The sequence below is a fragment of the Sphaerodactylus townsendi genome, linkage group LG03, assembly GCF_021028975.2.
Source record: "Sphaerodactylus townsendi isolate TG3544 linkage group LG03, MPM_Stown_v2.3, whole genome shotgun sequence".
Classification (NCBI taxonomy): Eukaryota; Metazoa; Chordata; class Lepidosauria; order Squamata; family Sphaerodactylidae; genus Sphaerodactylus; species Sphaerodactylus townsendi.
In genome coordinates this window covers 11,372,616-11,394,223 of record NC_059427.1, presented here as the reverse complement: position 1 = coordinate 11,394,223, position 21,608 = coordinate 11,372,616, and the positions used below count along the sequence as shown (strand labels likewise).

Below are 21,608 nucleotides of genomic sequence, written 5' to 3'. Positions count from 1 at the left end.
CTATGTTGTAAATGTTGGAGTTTATTGTTTCAGGGTTTCTTTTTGTGGTTGTAATGGGTGAGAGTTCTCCTGGAAACCTTCATCATGTTGAATCCTGTTCACCAAGCCCTTGGAGTCTTCAGGAGCCAACCCACTTGCAAGAAGAAATGGACTTGGCATTACAAGACTGTAACTAGAAGGACTTGAAAATGCAACCTGAACAGGACCTTGAAGTGTGATGTTAAATGTTGATGTTTAATGTTATGTGTTAAGAAAGTAAACCATGTTTGTTTTTAAAAATTGTTGTTGCAAACTCATTCCAAGTTCTGCCCCACAGAACCCACAAGCTGAGGTTACACTTTCACAATATGTTGTGCCAATTTAAATAATAATGAAGGTATTACATGAGTTTTGTTCTTGTTTTGGGGATATTCCTGTACCACAAGAAAGACATGCTCATTCCAACCTTCAAATATTTCTACTAAGAAATCCTCTCATTCAAGGTGTCTCCCAGAACACACTGAATGAAAAACACCCCGTTAATGGTTTCTGTGCTTCACAGCAAAGGTAACTTGGGGGAAGGAAGACAGGATTTCAATTCCCATGACAATCTCTGGTCAAATCCTCACTGACAATATGATACTCACGTGAAATGTCTTAAGCTCATTCCGCACAGGCAGAATAATGCACTTTCAAACTGCTTTCAGTGCTCTTCGAAGCTGTGCGGAATAGCAAAATCCACTTGCAAACAGTTGTGAAAGTGGTTTGAAAACGCATTATTTTGCGTGTGCGGAAGGGGCCCAAGTTTCAGGAAGAACTCCCCACTGCGCTCCCCCTCCCGCTAATCGTGTGCTTTTCCAGAACCTGGTTGTATGCACACCTTCTCCAAAAACACCCGCCGGATCCAGATCGGTGGGGAGGATCGGGGTTTCAATTTAGATTTAATTTCCCGCCGTTGGCAGATACGCGGAGCCTCATAGCCAATCAGAGCGCAACCTTCATAATTTCCCAGGGAAGGGGTGGGGGCATTGCAAATAGCAGCTTTGGAAAGCAGAAAAATGTCTTTTCCCCCCCTTGCAGTTTGGTGGGGTTTCGCCTTCCCCAATGTGCCTGCTGCTTCTGCAACTCGGCTACAATTTTGCTTCCCCTCCCCACAAAGAGCTCCTCGTCCTCCACCCGCCCCAAAAAAGGCCACCACCCGCCACCTCCAATCAAGCTGCTTATTTGTGCTGCACTCAGATCTCTCGCAAAACTATTCCCTGACGGGATGTCAAGCCCTGCAATCTCGGTTTAGTCTTTTTTTTTAATGTGGTATTGAAAAGCAAAGTGGATGGGGTTGTTGCATGGAGGGGGACAGTGAGCTTTACCCCTGCCCACCCACTATGCGCCCCCCCCCCCGACTCCCAGTTTCAGCAGCGAGACCAGGCAGAATACACATGAGGTTACTCTTGCAAGCGCAGCTGGGGGGCTCAAACCGCCACGCTCGCCCCCTGTCTCCCCCAAGCCTGATCGGAGCTCTACAGCAAAGCAGGACAATTCAGAGGGGCTGCGACACGCAAAAGGCAGCCCCAGTCCTGGGGGGTGGGTCCGGCCCTGTTTTGGAGGCATGATTTCTGCTGTGGGGAAGGGAGAAACCTCGATGAAGCCTGGATGAAAATGTTCTGTTTCTTTTGAAACCTGGTTGAATCTGTATTTAATTTGCAGTGGGGATTTGCCCTCTTGTCTCTTCCGGAGAGACCCAGGGGCTTTGGTGGTTTCCCCCCAGGGGTGGTTTCCTTGCTGCTGGTGTAGCTGCTGATAAAGCGCAGTAACAATGTCTGCATGGCAGGTTTCCCCACAATTCCCCTCTTTCAGTCCCCCAGAAGTGCCCACTCTGCTCCACTGGGCCACCAGGATTTGGAAATCAACAAAAATCAGCTGTGCCATATCACTATATTGATTCCTTTTTTTTGTAAATTGTCACAACAGAAAGGTTTAGAAATTTACTTTTTAATGAAGGCACATCAGACAACCAGGTACACACACAGGGGTCAAAACAGAGCTAAGCCAGCATTCAATCTGCATACATGATTGTGGCCAACGGAAGCTCTCCAGTCCAGTTCACAGTGCTAGAAAACATCTGCCTTCATGATGTCTCCTGCCCAGAAAGGTGCATCTGAGCAACAGCAAAGGAGGCAGCAGCACAAGCTGAAGCGGAAACTTTGGAGTGGCTGAAGGTAATTTCAGTTCTCCTCCCAAACATCAAACACCAATTATGTGCGAGACCCCAGAAATCAACACTATGGCATTCCAGACGTTTGCCTTTATATACTGCTATTTCATAAATGAAGGTTTTCCCTCTCAAACTGAAATATCCAACACTCAATTTATAGCACCTTGAAAATGAGGGAAACTTGGAAATCAGGTAGGAAAATCCACTTTGAGAAATGGGATTCCCAACCAGAGCTTCCTTGACAACCAGCCTGTTATTCTTTATAAATTCTTTATAAATTTATAAATATGTTATTGTTATTCTCAGATAAGATACAAAGTAAAAAGAGGAATATTAGGGAATGGGGGGGAAATGTCCCCATTTTACTCGAGTCGGTTTTGGTGGCTGGGAGCCTGGAGAGGCCTTGACAGAACTAAAGGGGGGAGCTTCTGAGAAACAATATTTTCTGACTGATGCTCCTGGTGTGAAGAAAAGGTCTTAAGAAGAGAGTTTGAGGTGGCCATTTTTATTCACCCAAAAGAAGGGCAGGAGGGTCTCTCCAGAGAAGGATGCTCCAGAGAACTCATAGATGAGGACTGCTTGGTCAGCATCAAAAAAGGCCACTCGACCCCCATCATAGTTCAGACAGACTCGGATCCTCTTGGGCTTAGCATTGAGGGACAGGAGAAGGTTATTGTCTTCTATGGCAATCCTATACTGCCCTCCCCACTTACCCAATTCCCAGATTCCTTGTTCAGGACTAAAGATATCCGCTCCCTTCCTCCTCACAGACTTCCTGGCCACCCCCACAGCCCATTCTCCCTTACTTCCCACAAGGACTTCCCAGAAATGGCGGCCTCCTGTGAACCCCTCACAGCCAAGCACAGCACCATAAACATCAAATCTCTCAGGATTGTCAAGAAGAGTTTGAGATTTTTCTCCATCCCTTATGCTTTTACGATCCTCACACAGGATGAGCTCCTGATGGGCCGTGTCTGGATCCAGAGTCACATTTGCTGTTGTGGGAAAATGAGGAGACAAGAAGATAAATATTTTCAGCTGGGAGATTTCTCCCTCTGGCCTCTTCTGCTTCTTTCTCCTGCCCATCATGGCCTCCTTCCACACCTTCAACCTTCCTGCCTTCCACTTAGCTATTGAAAGGCAGAGCAGTCTTTTGGTGTGCTTCAAGGGAAAGCAGATAAAGGGCACATTAAAAACCCCACAGGAACACAACCCATTTCCTACCATCTCCTATCCCAAGCAGTTAACCTTCAGAGAGACAAGAATCTTGGATATTTTTTGGAAAGAAATCTACACGGGAAAGAGCATTTACACAAACACCCGAATCTCAGGAAAAAGAGCAGAGGCACAGAAGGGGTTGAACCGGTTGTGGCTCTTACTCCTGATCTGAGACATATCTCAAAACTGAATTTGACTCTTACTGACACTGAAGATCAGACTGGACTGAATATGACTTCTCAAAGAATGTGCTGCAAACGAATATCACGTCAGCCACAAAGTGAAGGTAAAGGCCTCCCTGCACCCTTAGAGGATGCCTGCGAGATCAGACCTTTTCCACCACAGCCTAAAGAACTGCCCTTTCACCCTTCTGGATTTTGAACAATTGTAAAATACAGCTGAGTGTGCTTGAAAGCTTACACAATATTTTGTGCCAATTTAAATAATAATGTAGATATTTCATGAATTTTGTCTTGTTTGCGGGTATTCCTGTACCACAAGAATGACATGACTGCTCATTCCAACCTTCAGTTATTTGTCCTAAGAAATCCTTTCATTCAAGGTGTCTCCCAGAACACCTTGAATCAAAAACACCCCGTTAACAGTTTCTGTGCTTCACAGCAAAGGTAACTTGGGGGAAGGAAGACAGAACAGGATTTCGATTCCCTTGACAATCTCTGAGTCTTTTGGAGAGACAATCTCTGTGTCTTCAGTAGTGGTTTCCTCACAGGGATGGGCTTGTGTGGTTTAATTGACAGAGAGAAATTTTTCTCTCTTTCTCACAATACTAGAACCAGGGGGCATTCATTGAAAATGCTGGGGGGAAGAATTAGGACTAATAAAAGGAAACACTTCTTCACACAATGTGTGATTGGTGTTTGGAATATGCTGCCACAGGAGGTGGTGATGGCCACTAACCTGGATAGCTTTAAAAAGGGCTTGGACGGATTTATGGAGGAGAAGTCGATCTATGGCTACCAATCTTGATCCTCCTTGATCTGAGATTACAAATGCCTTAGCAGACCAGGTGCTCAGGAGCAGCAGCAGCAGAAGGCCATTGCTTTCACCTCCTGCACGTGAGCTCCCAAAGGCACCTGGTGGTCCACTGCAAGTAGCAGAGTGCTGGACTAGATGGACTCTGGTCTGATCCAGCAGGCTAGTTCTTATGTTCTTATGTTCTTAATTGCTGCTGGTGTGGCTACTGATAAAGCATAGTAACAATGGGATGTCTGCTTGGCAGGTTTTCCTGCAATGTCCCTCTTTCAGACCTCCAGAAGTACCCACCCCGCTTCACTGGGCCACCAGGGTTTGGAAATTAAGAAAAACCAGTCATACCATATCACTATATTGATGCCTTCCCCTGTATATTGTCACAACAGAAAGGTCTAGAGATTTACTTTTTAATGAAGGCACCTTAGACAACCAGGTACACATACTGGGAGCAAAACAGAACTAAGCAAGCATTTGATCTGCATACAACATGATTGAGGCAAATGGAAGCTCCCCAGTCCAGTTCGCAGTGCTAGGAAACATCTGCCTTCATTATGTCTCCTGGCCTGTAGCCAACCTAAGGCCTGTAGCACTGCAGAGGGTGAGAGAGTGGTCTTTCTCCTGGAATGCTGCCCTGTAAGACCTGGCATAACAGTGCCCTGAAATGTAGGAGTCTGTTTCAGAAACTCCATATTGGGACTGTGTCTGGCAAGAATGCCTCAAGATTCCACCCCCCACCCCCCCACACACACACACCCCCACAACTTCATGCCTGGCCCATACTCAGGAAATAACATTTGAATATGGAAAACAGCATAGCCTGGGCAAGACCGGTTATTTTGTATTGGTCTCTTAATCTACTCAAGTATCCCTGTGACTCATCCTCCTTGTGACCATCTTATGTTGCAATGCCCATTAAGGGTCGTTACCTGTTTTGTCCAACAACCAGCAAAACCCATTAAGATAATGGGTCAGCCATCAGGTCATGTGATCTGACACTCAAGACCATTACCTCACCTTGGAACAGCTGGAAAAATCCTTTCTGAAAAGGATTTCCTTGGCCCAAGACATGTCTCAGACCCCAGTTAGTTGTTCAATATTATCACACCGCCATGGTGTTTAATATTGTTCCATCCGTGCTGATCATCCAGAGCCTAGTGCTGGTTATTAGGACTCTGTTTCCTGGACATCCACTACAAAAATGGTAATATAATCTTTGATATCCCATCCCTTCTCTCTGTCTTTCACCTCTAAATTATATCCTAGGAAACCCTTGTATGTATGTGTTTTTTATCCCAGTAATTGAGTGATTGTGAGTGAGATTTAATTTTATTCCATTTGTTATTTTCCCAATAAAACCATGTTCTCTGCTGGTTTCTTATGGTGAGCTGAAGCCCTCAACATAGGCAATCTCTCTCTCTCTCTCTCTCTCTCTCTCTCTCTCTCTCTCTCTCAAGTTACACAATGCTCCACAGCAATGCTAAGTGACCTTGTGCTCTGCAACAAATTTCCCCAACCAAAGAGGGCCTTGTGTCCCACCATTTTGGGTAACAGGCCAGAAAAGTACATCTGAGTAACAGCAAAAATGCAGCAGAACAAATTATGTGTGAGCAATTGGTGCACTATGGCCTGCTGGATGTCTGCCTATTCCATAATGCCTGTCTATTCCATACTGAAACTTTTCCCTTGTAAACTGGTATATCCAACACACAATTTATAGCACCTTGAAAATGAGGGAAACCTGGAAAGCGGGTAGGAAAATCCACTCAGAGAAATGGGATTCCCAACCTGGTCTGTGTCTCTCACTGGGAAGGTTCTGAAAGGCCCTCAAGGGACGATGCCCACCAACCATCCTCCCAAAATGGTGGCAGGGAGGTGGAAGGAGGCAGTTTATCCCCTCAGAGTTCACCTCCTCTTTCACCCTGACAGACCTCCTCCTCAGAACAAAAGGGACTGCCTGTGGCAAGAATGGAAAGATGAGGAATGAAACCAGAGCATACATGTTCTCTCTTGGAAAAACACCAAGTGGACGAGCACACATCATAAGGTGAAGTTTTACTTAAGAAACCATTGATTGGTATATGAAGAAAAGCATACCTTTCTGCAGGAGAAGTCCAGAATCAAAAGAGTCTGCGGAAGCAAAGGAACCGAAGGTGAACAGCAGGCCCTTGTGCCTATCGCAAATCTTGTGACAAAAACATCAGCGAACAATATTGTCTGTTTTTCTCTTGGGGAGGGAAGGTGTCATGATATAGCCCAGTGGTAGCGAACCTATGGCACGGGTGCCAGAGGCAGCACTCAGAGCCCTCTCTGTGGGAACGCGCACCGTCACTCCAGCCAAAGGCGAAGCTGCCACAGGGACATTGGAACAAATGTCCCGGGTGGCTGCCATTCAGTCATGGGGGGGGGGGGATCGCCACCCACATCCCTCCTCCCTGATGCTGCGCTCCAATCCCCGCCCTGCCTTTTAAGACAAAAGGTGTTAATGTATGAGTTGTTTTTTCTAAACTAAAACCTCAGTATTCAGGTTAAATTGCCGTGTTGGCACTTTACGATAAATAAGTGGGTTTTGGGTTGCAGTTTAGGCACTCGGTCTCTAAAAGGTTCGCCATCACTGATATAGCCCCCTGGAGATGACTCTGCGGGCTCAGCTACAACATACTCAAGCAGAGAAGCTTTTCTCCCTTTCTTTTGAGATTAGAATGGGATGTCATCTGCTGAAGGTGAGAGATTCCAAACAGACAAAAGGAAGTATTTCTTCACACGACACATAGTTAAATCGTGGAAGTCGCTGTCCCAGGAGGTGGTGATGGCTGCCAACTTGGAAGGCTTTGAGAAGGGAGTGGACATGTTCATGGAGGAGAAGACTATCCAAGGCCATGAGTCAAATGGATACTAGTCATGAGGCACACCTATTATCTCCAGCATCACAGGAGCAGGCCTGTTATATTTGGTGCTGAGGCAAGATAATGCTGCTGCTGCATTTGTTCTGCTTGTGGGCTTCCTAGAGGCACCTGGTTGGACACTGAGTGAACAGATTGCTGGACCTGAGAGGCCCTGGTGTGAAGTAGGCCTGTGAAGGGGGTGGGGGACCTGTATGCTCTGTGTGAATTTCCATGCTTGCTTGTTGCCAGGTGTCTTATCTCCCTGTCCCTGAAGCAGGCCTCGTCAAGGCCAAATGCCTTCAGTTCTCATAACTGTGTCTTTTGCTCCCAGGGATGGGGAAAGGAGTGTTGATTATATTCTGGAAAGCACTGCTTCTCTGGCAGTGCTTTCTTTCCAACTGTTCTTGATTCACCTTTTTGCCTGCAATAAAGAGACCTTTGCATTTTCACAAGTGTTTTCATTGTAGGGTCAAGTGGGTCTTGATACCTGGTCTGATCCAGCAGGACTTTTCTTGCGTTCTCAAGTTCCTTACCTTTGAGTTGCCTCTTGATGCCCTCCAAAAAGTGATTTAAATCTGAGCAGTCCAAAACGCGCCACGTCAGTGAAAGAGGAAAAACTGGATTCTTAAAAGCCTCCTTTTCTTCATACCTGGAGAAAAGTCAAGATTCCATCCGTCAAGTTCAAAATCCCCCCCAAGTGGATCAGAGAAACAGAGGAAAAACTGGCAGAGCGCCTGGAGACAGAGGCTGAAGCTGATAGCTGAGAAAGATGGGAGGCTCTTTGGAAAGAAACATCCACTGCGCTGTAGCTCTTGAGACCCCCAAAACCACACAGCAGCTGTGAGGAATGACTGTTAAGAAATAAAAGAGAACCCATTTATTTATTTGATTTCTAATCTGCACACACCTGCCAACACAGCCTTCCTTGGGTCTGGCCTCACCATTGTCCCCTTAACACACGGACCACCTCAAATTGAGTTGGGCAGTCATCACCGGGTTCACCTCTACTGTCCCCCCCACCCCCAGCCACCCCTAATTACAATGAAGGCTTTATTCTGGTCAAATGAACCTTCCACGCTGCCCTTTTGTAGAATGAATGTAGCTGAGGAGACTCAAACACTGTATTTCCTGGAGCTTTGGAAGCAGCTGCTACCACAACACAAGAATCTTCTCTGTGTAACTGAAGCTAAAGTGCAATACCCATTTTGAGGGTGGCTTTGCCTACTGTAGCACCCATTCTGTGTCAGCCATTTTGTGGCTCTGTCCACCACACTATGGCAAAATACCAAAGGTACCTGCAGCCTCAAAGATGTAGGGGACCCCTCTTCTAGAGATGCACGGCTAGGTGTCAACACAGACCCACTTCCAATGCTATTTTACTTCCCAATTTCCTTTGACAAGCCTCTGTCCATAAGGTGTTTGCCTCTGAGAGATGGATGGAGATCCACACTTTTAATTACTCCTGATTTTGCCCTCAGTCACAATCCTAAAGGACCACATTTTTCACAGGCTTCTGAGACGTCTCTCAGCATTAAAACATCAATGAGAAAAATCCACTTACCTTAGCAAGGTGCTTCTGGCATCCTAAAGAGAAAAGGCACAGAGACAGAGACAGAGAGAGACTCACTGTTATTTCCTTTCTTGACACTGGATTTCATTTCCCAGACTTAATATATATATATATATCACAATATCATTGTAACAACATGCTGATCCCCACATCTTTTCTAAATAAATAATTTAGTCCTTGTTTTTGCAGGGGCATAGCTGGAAATGTGTTCTTTTAAAATAAAAGTTAGGAATTAATACAATAGATCATTATAACGTTACAATGCTGAAAAAATCCAAACGTAGCCTTTTCACCAAAAACTAAGAAAAGCCCTCTGATGGGGGGGGGGGCGCAAGGGGGGGAGATGGTGGATACAGGGACTGACTGGAGAAAAGCCAAAGTGTTATCTTTTAGCCCTTTTCTTTTCAGCATTATAACAGGGCACAGCAGGGGAAGTGGGGGTCTTGTATCTACAGTGATGTAACAGATTGGCAGCAGCAAGCACACTAGTGCCCGCAACGAGGATGCCATTTCTCTACCACTTGTGGATGCTGTTGTGTGTGTACATTTTTACCCATCTGCATGCCACCAGTATAAGCTACACTCCCATCCGCCTTTTAAAACTTGCTTGCCTATGACCCTCATTCCTGTTTGCTGGTTTAACTTGTGGGTAGTTCCCTATACTGTCCGTTGACACTCAAGCACACTTCTGCATCCAAGAGGGAAGCGAAGCGGCCTCAGCCCATCAGGGAAAGCCACAGGGTTCTGGAGGCAGCTGTATTTCCAGGCGGTGGAGTTTCAAAGGGCCACTATGTAGGTTTTTTCAGTCTGCTCCTAGGTGGAGATGAAACGGGGTAGAAGGGAGAGCCCTGGACAGAGAAGAAAACTTGCCAGCAACAGAAGCGGGAGTCATTTGCTTTCTTCCAAGCGAAGGAGGCTCAGAAAGGGTTTGGGGCCGGCCTTTTCCTGTTCCTGCCACCCTCTTACCTGCAGGAGTTCAGTGGCCGGCTGCTGACACTTCTCCTCCATCTCCTGCATGAGGCTGTCCAGAGAGGAGAGGGCCTCAGACAACTCAACCAGGTGCTGATCCCGGTTTTTTGCCACCTCCTTCTCCACCTCTTCCATCTGGGCCAGCAGACGTTTCTCTTGTTCCTCCAGAAAAGTGTGCAGTTCCCTGAATTTGGCTACCATCTCTTGTTTCTGTTCTGTGGTTTGCTTCTGATATGGAAAGAGGAGGAAATTGGGTCAACATAACTGAGGAGACTTTTTGCTCTTTGCACACCTTTCCCCAATGCTAGTTCAAGAAATTGTTCACTTTCCAATCGTGCTGACACTTACTAGTAGGTTCTGGCTTTTCCTCACTACACCAGCTTTACACACTACAACTCTTTTTCTCTCCTCCTTCAGCTTCTCCAGACAAGCACGGAATCGATCCTAGAGGAAGAGAGACTCGAAACTGAGACTGGTTCCTTTTTTAGAAGTTTACTATAAAACATACAAGAAGCAAAACTGTCTTTAAGGGCCAAACTAGACGTAACTGCCCCACATCTGTAATGGGATCAGATGCAAAGAATGCCGAGGGACAGAGACTGACCCTGCGCCTGACCTCCTGCCTGCCATTCTCCTCCCATGCCCCACCAAAGGAAAGTTTTTTGGGTGAACAAAAATTATTTGTAGTCACTATAAATATTCCCAGGAAGTGACACTAAAATAAATGGCAGGCAAGAATGTAAATGGCACTGGACTGAGGATGATGGAAGAAATGCGTACCTTCCATTCCAAACTTTCCCAATTTTTCTTTGGGTACGCTCTTCCAAGAAAGAGCAGACCAAAGCAGGGGGAACTCATTGTGGATGCAACCACAGCTGTGGGGTTGGAAAGAATTTCTTATAGTGCCCTGGTGCAATGGAAAGCCATGGTTCGGGGGAGAGCATCCCCTTGGCATGCAGAAAATCCCAGGTTTACTATATTGTTGAAAGCTTCACGGCCAGAATCAACTGGGTGTTGCTGGTTTCAGGGGAATGTGGCTGTTGTCTGGTACTTTTTGATACTAATGTATGACGATCCCGCTCGCCATGAGGTTTCCAAAACCTTTGAAGTTTCATCCTAGCACCTCTACATAGTTTCCTGTCCTCCCTCCAGGAGATCAAAAGGCAAAGATGCTTTTCACAGTCATATGTGACTTCCCTTTACTGTAGCGATAGCATCTTCCATGACATAATGTTTCACCAAATCTATGGCTGGCATCTTCAGAGGCATGTCACAGGATGGTACACTACCAAACCATGACCACACAGCCCAGTAAACCCACAACACCCAGGTTTACTCTCTGGCATCTCCAGCTGATTTAAACTACTGATCTTATAGCTACTGCATTCAAGTGGGGGACACAAGCAGGTACTAAAGCTGGAGTCTTTCTCCCCCAGGCCAAGAGCAACTGAAGGACAGCAGCTGAAGCTGAGAAAGCTGTCTCTGTGTGGGGGAGGTGGGGAAAACTAGGAATCAGACAGGTGTCCCCTTGTAGCTCAGCCATGCAATTGGCTGGCCAGAGGTCAACATGGCCAGACTATGAGTCAATCTCCCCACTTTATCATCTTGGCCCACTTCAGCCTCAGCAGGGAGCAGAAAGCAACACCTCAGGGAGCCACCAAGCCAGAAAGGAGGCAACAAAGAGGTGTTTCCATTCTCCAATTCGGCCCAGAGGCTGAGGCAGAACCTGCAGGGAGTTCCCTCATAAAAAGACCAAAGAAAAGGGAAGGATCCACGGCTCTTCCCCTGTGGATTTCCTACCTTGTACTCTTGGGAGGCCTCGTCAAGAGGAAGGGTCTCGTGATCTCTGTGCTCCTTGGATCGGTCACAGACCACACAGATGAGGGCTTCGTCATCCTTGCAAAAGAGCTTTAGAGGTTCTTGGTGCTTTTGGCAAACTCTCCCTTTTCTATCGGCCACGACTGCCTGAGGCACAAAACAAGGAAACAGGATGCATTTAGTTTTTGTCACCCTCCCCACCTCCCAACTGTAACTTTCCTTGACTGGATATAACTACTGTCTTGTTCAGTAGGAAAAGAACCCCAAAACATTTTAATTAAAAACTGGATGTAATCAAATGGGGTTTGTCCATCAGTTGGATTTGGGGGGTGGAGGTTGTCCCAGAGAGAGAGAGAGAGAGAGAGAGAGGGAGGTTGTCCCAGAGAAAGAGAGAGAGAGAGAGAGAGAGAGGGAGAGAGAGAGAGAGAGGTCCTCAGAATAGGTTTTGCGCTGAGACAGAGATGAAGCCAGGACTGTGCGTGTCAACCAGCCTCATGGACAGCGGGATTTGCACTCTGGACAGTTCCGTTGTGGAATGGAAAGGGTTACCTTATACTAAAAAAACAAGACACCACCATATAACGATGTGCATTGAAAAGGGAAAGAGGGATTCCATTTGACCACCCCAAAAGGCTATGCTGGGGATCATTGGACCTGCATGGACATCTGTGTGGGTTGCAGACTGTGATGAGAAGGACAATTGCCACAGCAACGCGTGGCCGGGCCCCGCTAGTTTTAAGTAACAAAAAGGCCCCCACTTGAGGGGAAGGAAATGGGATTGAACTGCATGTTTGCTATTATGCTGTTGTTGTTCTCTGCCCTGAGCCCTTCGGGGGAGGGCGGTATACAAATCAAATAATACAATACAATACAATACAGGTTCCTTGGCCAAAGGGGGCCTTGACAGTGAAATGCTGGGTATTAATACTTATAGGACAGTCAACAAAGGGCAGGGGAGATGGTGGGATGGTGGGATGGGGGGATGGGGGGGGGGGAAGGAAGTGAGGTAGCAGCCTCCCTTCCATCACAAAGAGAACTCCCTCTTCCTTTTTTGGATCTATTACTAGCCACAGTTTTGCGGGTCAATTTGTGGTTGTGGGAGCAATAACAGTGTATATATTTTATATTATATTAATACATACAGTTAGCAAGTACCAACAACTGCAAGCTGGAGCTTTCCAACAAAGGGAAATGTTAACCCACACACAAGACTGCAAGAAAGTCTCCCTCCACTGATTTCTTACTGACTTCCTGATCTCTGTGCTCCTTGGATATCCCGCAGACCAGGCAAACGGGGGCTTCGTCCTCCTGGCAGAAAAACCTCAGGGGCTCCCGGTGCTTCTCGCAGATCCCCCCCTTTTCTTCTCCCCCCTTCACACCTGCCTCTTTTCCCTCCTGAAGCGACAATCTTTTGGCAATTTCCACAAAGTTGGCCAGCTGCAGGTTCGGCCGGAGGGTCCCTCCTTGTGCTCTTCCTCTGCATTGTGGGCAGGAAGCCTCTGCCGCCCCCTGCAAGTCCCCCCAGCTGTGGGTCAGGCAGGCTCGGCAGAAATTGTGGCCGCACTCTGTGAGGATCACCGGGTCCCTGAAGAAGTCCAGGCAGATGGAGCAGGTGGCTTCTTCGCACAGGTCTTTGACTGCGCTCCCTGCAGCCATGGCTTCCTCGACGAAAGTGAAAGTCAGAGCGTTACTTTGCTCTCCTCTGTTTTCAAACCAGCCACTGGGAGCGTCCTGTGCTGGCAACGCCTTTCATTGGAGTCAACAGTAATAGCTGCATTGACAGGAAATAACCACTGGAGAAAGAAACTACAACAGCCAGCAATGGATCGGAACTGCTGGTGGTGGTTGTGGGGAAGAGTCTTCGTGCACAAAATTCAGGGGACCACACTGTCCCAATGGGGGGTGTAGAGAACAAGATGCCTGTCTCACCTTGTAAGATGCCTATCCTGATGCAACTTCCAAACCCATCAGAAGGCTAATTCCATAAGGGCGTTCTCGTTAGTCACCCCTGACCTGGTCAGCCCAGGCTAGCTCAAATACAGAAATTTGATAAGATAAAGAAAGGGAATATACTACAATGAAGAAACTGCCAAATCTTGCAAACAGAAAGTTGACAAGTGAGTTTGATGAGACGTGGGAAGCATTTTCTCAGAATGAGGCTGAATCAATAACATAAGTATGTTAATAGTTAAGGCTATAAGTACTTGTTAAATTGATATTATGTTTATATGTCTGTATGTCAGAATATTAAGATCCATTCTGTTGTTGTGTTCTGGCTTACTATTTTCTGTTTATTTATTTTTTCTAATACTGTGTATAACTATATTGAGAAAGTTAATAACAATTATTTTTAAAGAGTTTTAGGGCTGCTTTATTTTTATTTTCATTGAACAGGCACGGGGTCCTGTTCTTAGGGGCAGCCCAGAATCAACGAAGGATGTAAATTAGGCAGAAAAGAAAAAATGGCCTACAGTTTGTGCTCCTCCTTCAGAGGTGAGCTGGGTGGTGTAAGAGGTTAAGAGCGTAGGAGGTTAAGAGCTCATGTATCTAATCTGGAGGAACCGGGTTTGGTTCCCAGCTCTGCTGCCTGAGCTGTGGAGGCTTATCTGGGGAATTCAGATTAGCCTGTGCACTCCCACACACGCCAGCTGGGTGACCTTGGGCTAGTCACAGCTTCTCGGAGCTCTCTCAGCCCCACCCACCTCACAGGGTGTTTGTTGTGAGGGAGCAAGGTCAAGGAGATTGTAAGCCCCTTTGAGTCTCCTGCAGGAGAGAAAGGGGGGATATAAATCCAAACTCTTCTTCTTCTTGGGTGGTGACTAGAGAAAGGGCATTTTCTGTGGCAACACTGCGTCCCTGGAATACCCTCTTTTGATGCTCATCTGATGCCTGTTTTACTCTTTTAGGTGCTAGGCCAAAACATTACTTTTAACTCTGGCTTGAAATTAGAGGTGTTATATCACCAGCTTTTGAAACAGTCATGTCTAGTTTTTATACTCTTTATGTCCAGTGGCTTGTTTTTATATTGTTAGGTTGTTTTAATTGTAAGAAACCTCAACTGGCCTCTGAAGGAATAGAAATATCCTCAATACATGCTAACTGTATAATACATGCATGACTGGAAGATCACACAGGCCCGTGATAGAAACTATGGCCCCTTCCACACACGCAGAATAATGTGTTTTCAAACCACTTTCATAACTGTTTGCAAGTGGATTTTGCCATTCCGCACAGCTTTAAGGAGCACTGAAAACAGTTTGAAAGTGCATTATTCTGCATGTGCGGAATGAGCCTATGAGTCATGGTTGTTCCTGGCATGCCGGGGGCTCATGTGCTTTGCGCTTTTGATATATATGCCCATGGCTGCTTGATCGGAACTTATGGCTGCTTGTAACGTTTAGACAACCAGGCCTCCCCTGTTCTGGTGCCATGGGGCGAGTTACTATCTGACCTCTGGCCTAGCAGCCAGACAGCTTTGCATTGTTATCTGCTGCTGATAGCATAACCTTGGTGCTGGGTACAAATGGATTCAACAATTAGCAGATGTGCTGCTTTGAGAATATGGGAGGGGGGATTCTGAGGGGATAAATGAGTAACCTGAATATGTGTCTCTGGTAGAACTGGCTTTGACTCAGTGGTCTGGACTTGTGTAGCTTAATAGGTTAATTTATCAAGAACCAGAGTCTGATTATTGGATCAAGTTCCTGGGGCCTAACAGTATGTTTTGGCCCTCTGTGTATCCACTCTATAAGCACTTGGGCTGGCCCTCTGTGTACCCACTCTATAAGCACTTGGGCTGGTTCTTGAGCAGCAGTGGTGTAGGAGGTTAAGAGCTCGTGTATCTAATCTGGAGGAACCGGGTTTGATTCCCAGCTCTGCCACCTGAGCTGTGGAGGCTTATCTGGGGAATTCAAATTAGCCTGTACACTCCCACACACGCCAGCTGGGTGATCTTGGGCTAGTCACAGCTTCTCGGAGCTCTCTCAGCCCCACCCACCTCACAGGGTGTTTGTTGTGGGGGGGGGGGAAGGGCAAGGAGATTGTAAGCCCCTTGGAGTCTCCTGCAGGAGAGAAAGGGGGATATAAATCCAAACTCCTCCTCCTCTTCCTCCTCCTCCTCCTTCTACTATAGACCTTGGAGAACATAGTCTTTGGCTAGGACTACTGGTTTGACTTTCTGTTCAGTGCAACTCCATGTATCATTTTCCCCATCTACCCCCACTTGCCACAAGAACAACACAAAACAGTATTTATCTCAGCGTATAAGTCTGCTTCTCCTGAAGGGCTACAAAACAAAACTCTCTCTAATTAGATCACATGTCCCACACATAGGCTGATTATCCACGGCCAGCTATTCCCCACCCTTGCCCTGCTGTGGCACAAAAAGTTGTGCCAGAAGTGGTCTCGCTTTCCTCGCAAAAACCATGTGTGGGGTAAGAGGAAGCTCGTCTGGACAAGCAAATTTGCCCCAGCGTTCCTACTTTCTCGGTGCACCGCAAAGAAGAAGTAAGTCGGGACAAGATTTCTTGCCTCAACGTGCTTCTGATCGCACCATGCGCCAGAGCACGGGTGGGTAATCAGTCATAGATACACCTTTTCTATCTTAAACATGAGCTCTGAAGGCTTCAGTGAGCTGACAGACCCTGCGCAGGCTTGGGTTTTGAGACCTCAGTGAGAGGGAGTTCTTATACGAGGGACATTGAGAACAATGCCCTCCCCCCTCCAGTCTTTGTGTCTTCACTACGCTACACATTGTGTCACTTAATCCCTTGGGGGAACTAAATAAGCAAATAGATGCAGCTAGACCTGTTTTCCTTCAATGGTAAAAGTAGATTTATTTTTAGACAGGTGCCTGGGTTTAACTGCGCTTAGTCAGGGTCTGAGGATTCAATTTAGGCCTGTCCTTACAAAAAAAAAAAGATTGTGGATGATTCGTCTCTGAATATCAGGCCTCAAAGGACATACTGCTTACTCTTTCAAAATTTATCTTAGCTTGAAAAGCGCTTTGGCAGATGGTATGGACAAACTGATGAGGGTATGTGGGAGTTACCCGAGAAAATGCAGAATCCAAAAGTACTGTAGAACAGGAAGCAGAAGGGGGAAACACAGACATGCAGTGTAAAGAAAGTGGGTAGTCCTGAGAATCACTGACCCTGAAATAAAGATAATGACTCCGAATCAGAGAAAATGCAAGCGAGTGAACACTCCAACTGTTTCCCCCAGAATTTAGCATCTGCTTTTCACCCTTCAAACAAAAATCTTAAACCAAATGCCTTCGTGAAACCGACGAGAGGATCATAAAGGAAACAGCGTTCCCTTTCTATTGATGACTGGGATTCAAAGTTGCACTGCCTTTTAACTAGAACTAGCTGTGTGCCATTGCAGAAACCATCATCAATTATTTTAAGTGAAACACCACATAACAGCAGCAAATTTATTACACTAATTACTGTCGCAAAGTTCTTTGGAGTCTGCTTCCAGCTCCAGCAGAAAGCCAGAGTTAAGAAATGATTTATTAGAGTAGATAGAGAAGTATTTTCGAAAAGCAGGATATTTTTTTTCATAAAACAATCTCCTTTACCCTTGGAACCTCCTTGGCGGCTTCACAGATTGTTTTTAGACAATAATGATCATCAGTGTAAGGTGGGGAGAAGATACAGGGTAAGAAATGTATATGGAAGCAAGTCTGAACACACCTTGGTGTTGCACTGTGCAGACAACTTGGAAAGCCATTTTGTAAGTTCCCTATCTGTAGACAACATCTCCCTATAGAGAAAGATATTACCTTCCAAGTGATGCATGTTTAGCCATACAATCCCCATACCAATTCTTTTTAAGTAATCTCCATCCAGATACATGTCATTTAAAAAAGAATACGCTCTCATGCCTATTTTGCCTACACCAAATATTATTTTTGCAGTCTGTGAATCACAAAGCAAGCCCACTTTTTCAAAACCAGAAAGTTCATTTTCTCCCACAGACAACCCAACTTCCCCCTCCCCTCCCCTTAAATAATCATCTGCTTATTTAAAGTGATCTTTGTCAAACTTCTAAACTAACGGTTGATTATACCAGTTCCTTAATCGTATTCCACACAGAATTGCATTTAGCTCACAGATTTCAACGAGGCAAGCTAAGTGCGACACAGGATTGTACCCCACACAGTCACATCCCATCAGGGGACGTGAGGTGCCACAGTTACAGAATTGCTTGCTTGAGGCCTCCTCAATCAAACCTATTCGAGCAAGTTCAGTTTCTTGGAGCCAGACTAGAGATGTTGGAGGTCAGTGATCGGATCTCTTGTCAAATCCTGCTAAATATATCAGTTGTGGAGAACCCTTCTGATTTGGGCTACCATGTGGGTGCACTGGGGTAGGGAACCCATCTAGAGAGAACCCTTCCCTCTGTCCATTTCAGCTAGCCCACACCACACAGCTGGAGTGAGGGGAAAATGGAGTCAGGAAAAACAGTATAAGCCATTCCAAGCTCCTTGGAAAATGGGCAGGATAAAAATGCACTAAATAACTGAGTTTCCAGAGGGGAATCTGTTCCCACCCTTCACCCCAAAAGGGAAAATGTATATTTTTCCTGCTGGGGTACACAGTATCCCCAGAGGGTGCATTGTGTAAAAAAATGGGCATGGGAAGGGGAGGAGAGATTGCAGGGGTGGGGTGGGGAAAAGGTTAACACCTTTTGCTAGTAGCAATCCAAATCAGCCACCTCCACACCTGCCATTGGGTGAAAATTTAAGAGCTTCATCAAGGACCTTCAATGTCTTGTTTGGTTCAGCTGTGAGCCAACATCGTACACTAACTCCTGCACATCGCAAGAACACACTAGTATCTAACAAGTTATGTTCCATTGCCATACCAGGCCGTTTCCCCACAATTCTGTCCATTACTGTTTCTCTCCCATATGAGTTCTCTCGTGCTTGTTAAGGATCGTCCTCCTAATGAACCCTTTCCCGCAATCCGCGCATTTAAATGGCTTTTCCCCAGTGTGGGTTCTCTCGTGCACAATGAGGCTGGAGCTCTGATTGAAACCCTTTCCGCAGTCTGAGCATTTATATGGTTTCTCTTCTGTATGGATCCTTTCATGGCGGATGAGGCTTGATTTATCACTGAAACTTTTCTCGCAAGCTGAGCAACTGTATGGCTTCTCACCCGTGTGGATCCTCTCATGCTTGATCAGACTAGACCTATCACTAAAACTCTTCCCACAGTCGGAGCATTTGAAGGGCTTCTCTCCCGTGTGGGTCCTCTCATGATTCGTCAGGTTTGATTTCCTATTGAAACTCTTCCCACAAAACGAGCAGTCATAAGGTTTTTCTCCCGTGTGAGTCCCCTCGTGCCTTATGAGGTGCGATCGGCTACTGAAGCTTTTCCCGCAGTCCGAACACTTAAATGGTTTCACTCCCGTGTGAATCCTTTCGTGGGTGAGAAGATGAGACCTCCGCACGAAGCTTTTCCCACAGGTTGAGCACTTGTATGGTTTATCTCCTCTGTGAGCCCTCTCATGTTTGTTGAGACTTGATTTGTCGCTGAACCGTCTTCCGCAATGGGAACAGTTGTATGGTTTTTCTCCTGTGTGGATTCTCCTGTGTATTACAAGGCTGGAATTCTGATTGAACCCTTTCCCACAATCAGGGCACTTGAACGGTTTCAGACCCGTGTGTTTCATCTCATGGATAAGAAGGTTGGATCTTTGAACAAAGCCCTTCCCACAGACAGCACAACCATAAGGTTTCTGCCCCAAGTGGATTCTCTCATGTGCAAGGAGACTGGAGCTCTGAATGAATCTTTTGCCACACTCAGAGCATTTATAAGGTCTCTGTTCTCGGTGAATTCTCTGGTGCCGAACCAGGGTTGAACTCTGGTTGAACCTTTTGCCACATTCCAAGCATTTGTAAGGCCGCTGTTCTGTGTGGCTTCTCTCATGTCTGATGAGGCTGGAACTCTGGTTGAACCTCTTACCGCACTGCGAGCAACTGTAGGGTTTCTCCCCAGTGTGTTTCCTCTTATGCCTGATCAAGCTGGACCCATCGCTAAAGCTGTTCCCACACTCGGAGCACCTGAATGGCTTTTCTCCTGTGTGGATCCGCTCGTGGGTTCGAAGGTTGGATCTTTTCATGAAGCTTTTCGCACAGCGGGAACATTTGTGCGGCTTCTCTGCCGCATTCTGTGCTTCTTGTTTGATCAGATTTGGGTTAACACTGAAGCTTTTCCCAAACCTTGAGTAATATGGAGTTTCTCCCACGTGGATTCTTTCACAGCCACCACCTGCGAGAGATAACAGAGAACCAGGACGTTATACATTGGTCTTTACTAGCACATCGTCAACTCTCCAATCGACAATAGTTGTTGGTTATATATTGTCATGAAGTTTATATTGCATATTGATGCGTTGATAACATTGTTGAGATGTATCAATATAATTCTATTGTTGTATTGCTACTCTGATGTTGTTAATCTATTGATTCACGGTATGTATTGCTTTATTTTTAAAGTACTAGATATTGTATGGATTTAGCAGTATTTTATTGTTAATGCTGCTGTTTAGGTCTTAGAAGTTGTATAGCCTGTAATATCAAGTCGCCATCTGAGGTTATTTAGTTATATGTATTTTACTATTGTTATGGTGTATCTTTGTTATATTGCTGAAATGTTTTGCTTTTCGTGTTGTTAGCCGCTCTGAGCCCCTAGGGCAGGAGTCTTCAAACTATGGCCCTCCAGATGTTCATGGACTACAATTCCCATCAGCCCCTGCCAGCATGGCCAAGTGGTAGGGCTCATGGGAATTGTAGTCTATGAACATCTGGAGGGCCATAGTTTGAAGACCCCTGCCCTAGGGGATAGGGCGGGGTACAAATATAATTGGAAAAAATTAGCAGAATGAATTTAGTACAGGGGTCCCTGTCCTTGTTGAATTTTTGAGTACTTTTTGCTGAAAAGTTCCACAGAATGTTATGGAGATGGATGTATGGAATCTCCTATTGTTTTCCCACAGACACTGCCTTAGAAAAAGGATAGGCAGCTAGAGGCCTGGTGCTAGATTCAGCACCGGAGGTTTTCCATTTGGTCCCAAACGCGGTGTCTGTGTCCACAAATTCTCTCTGTCACATGCTATTATGCTCCTCAACCACTTTCTTTCGAGTAGAGAGGAAGTCAAAGGGTTCTTCATCCACATTCTGCCCAGTGTGAATAGGAAAAAGAGGCCTTGGCAGGGCCCTGTCTTCCTCAGGTAATTCACTTCTGATTGCATGAACTTCAGACCAAGAAGGATCTGACAAGCTCAGGAAAGGGTCCTGCCAGGAGGTCCTCTGCTGTTCACCTCTGGGATCGGAAGAGGAAGCTACCTTTCCAGACTTACATCTAGCTTCCTCCCTCAAGTTGGTTTCCACAACCTAAAGAACAACAGACAAACATGTACCTCACAACTACAAATAACAAGACATATTTTGCCTGCCAGTAGGGTTTGTGAAACAGGGCCACCCACTACAAGGTTAGGATTTCTGAATATTCAGGGGACTCCCCAGGAATGAACAAAAATATTTGTGGGGGTTTTTAAAAAAAGAAGTGCATCTATCAGCATTGATTGGATATGATAATCAAATAGAACCTCCAAGTTCCAAGACAGTGTATCAGCCAGCCTGCATGGTGTAGTGCTTAGAGTGTCAGTCCAGGATTTGCGTGACGTGGGTTCAAGTCCCTGTTCTGCTACAGAAGCTTGCTGGGTGACCTTGAGCCTGTTACATACTCTAAGCCTAACCTACCTCAAAGAGCAGTTGTGAGGATAAAACGGAGAACAGGAGAACTGTGTACGCTGCACTGAGCATACTGGAAGAAGGACAGGATGAAAATGTAACAGACAGATACAGCACCAGTTATGGAAACAAACCACAGAGGAGAGCTTCAGGCCCTGATTCCTGACTAGAATTTCATCCCATCGTTTTTTGGGGTGGAGGGTT

General features: G+C 46.0%; 2 protein-coding genes across 2 annotated transcripts in view; both read right to left on the bottom strand.

Moving 5' to 3' along the window:
* LOC125427674 overlaps window positions 1-21,608 on the bottom strand; it is a 52,331-nt gene that overhangs the window by 20,588 nt on the left and 10,135 nt on the right. The window contains exons 6-14 of the mRNA XM_048487224.1: window positions 18,543-19,920; window positions 16,692-16,794; window positions 12,890-13,387; window positions 11,624-11,788; window positions 10,172-10,267; window positions 9,821-10,051; window positions 8,846-8,868; window positions 7,818-7,933; window positions 2,998-3,186 (exon numbers count right to left, since the gene is read on the bottom strand). Coding sequence (XP_048343181.1) covers window positions 2,998-3,186; window positions 7,818-7,933; window positions 8,846-8,868; window positions 9,821-10,051; window positions 10,172-10,267; window positions 11,624-11,788; window positions 12,890-13,387; window positions 16,692-16,794; window positions 18,543-19,920 — 2,799 coding nt within the window. The remainder of the gene's footprint in view (window positions 1-2,997; window positions 3,187-7,817; window positions 7,934-8,845; window positions 8,869-9,820; window positions 10,052-10,171; window positions 10,268-11,623; window positions 11,789-12,889; window positions 13,388-16,691; window positions 16,795-18,542; window positions 19,921-21,608) is intronic.
* Window positions 1,953-13,308, bottom strand: LOC125428892 (E3 ubiquitin-protein ligase TRIM39-like). Its single transcript, XM_048489599.1, has 8 exons — window positions 12,890-13,308; window positions 11,624-11,788; window positions 10,172-10,267; window positions 9,821-10,051; window positions 8,846-8,868; window positions 7,818-7,933; window positions 6,497-6,529; window positions 1,953-3,186 (listed from the first exon to the last, which is right to left on the bottom strand). Exons 1-8 carry the CDS (start codon window positions 13,295-13,297, stop codon window positions 2,669-2,671), a joined length of 1,590 nt encoding a protein of 529 aa, XP_048345556.1. The 5' UTR covers window positions 13,298-13,308; the 3' UTR covers window positions 1,953-2,668.

Bases quoted from the DNA above. Each gene is read 5' to 3' on its own strand.
- LOC125428892 (XM_048489599.1), bottom strand. From the start codon at position 13,297: ATGGCTGCAGGGAGCGCAGTCAAAGACCTGTGCGAAGAAGCCACCTGC. The intron at 7,934-8,845 runs GTAAGTGGATTT...ACTTTTCTCCAG, and splicing joins GCCAGAAGCACCTTGCTAAG to GTATGAAGAAAAGGAGGCTT. The intron at 6,530-7,817 runs GTAAGGAACTTG...TTGCTTCCGCAG, and splicing joins CATCAAGAGGCAACTCAAAG to ACTCTTTTGATTCTGGACTT.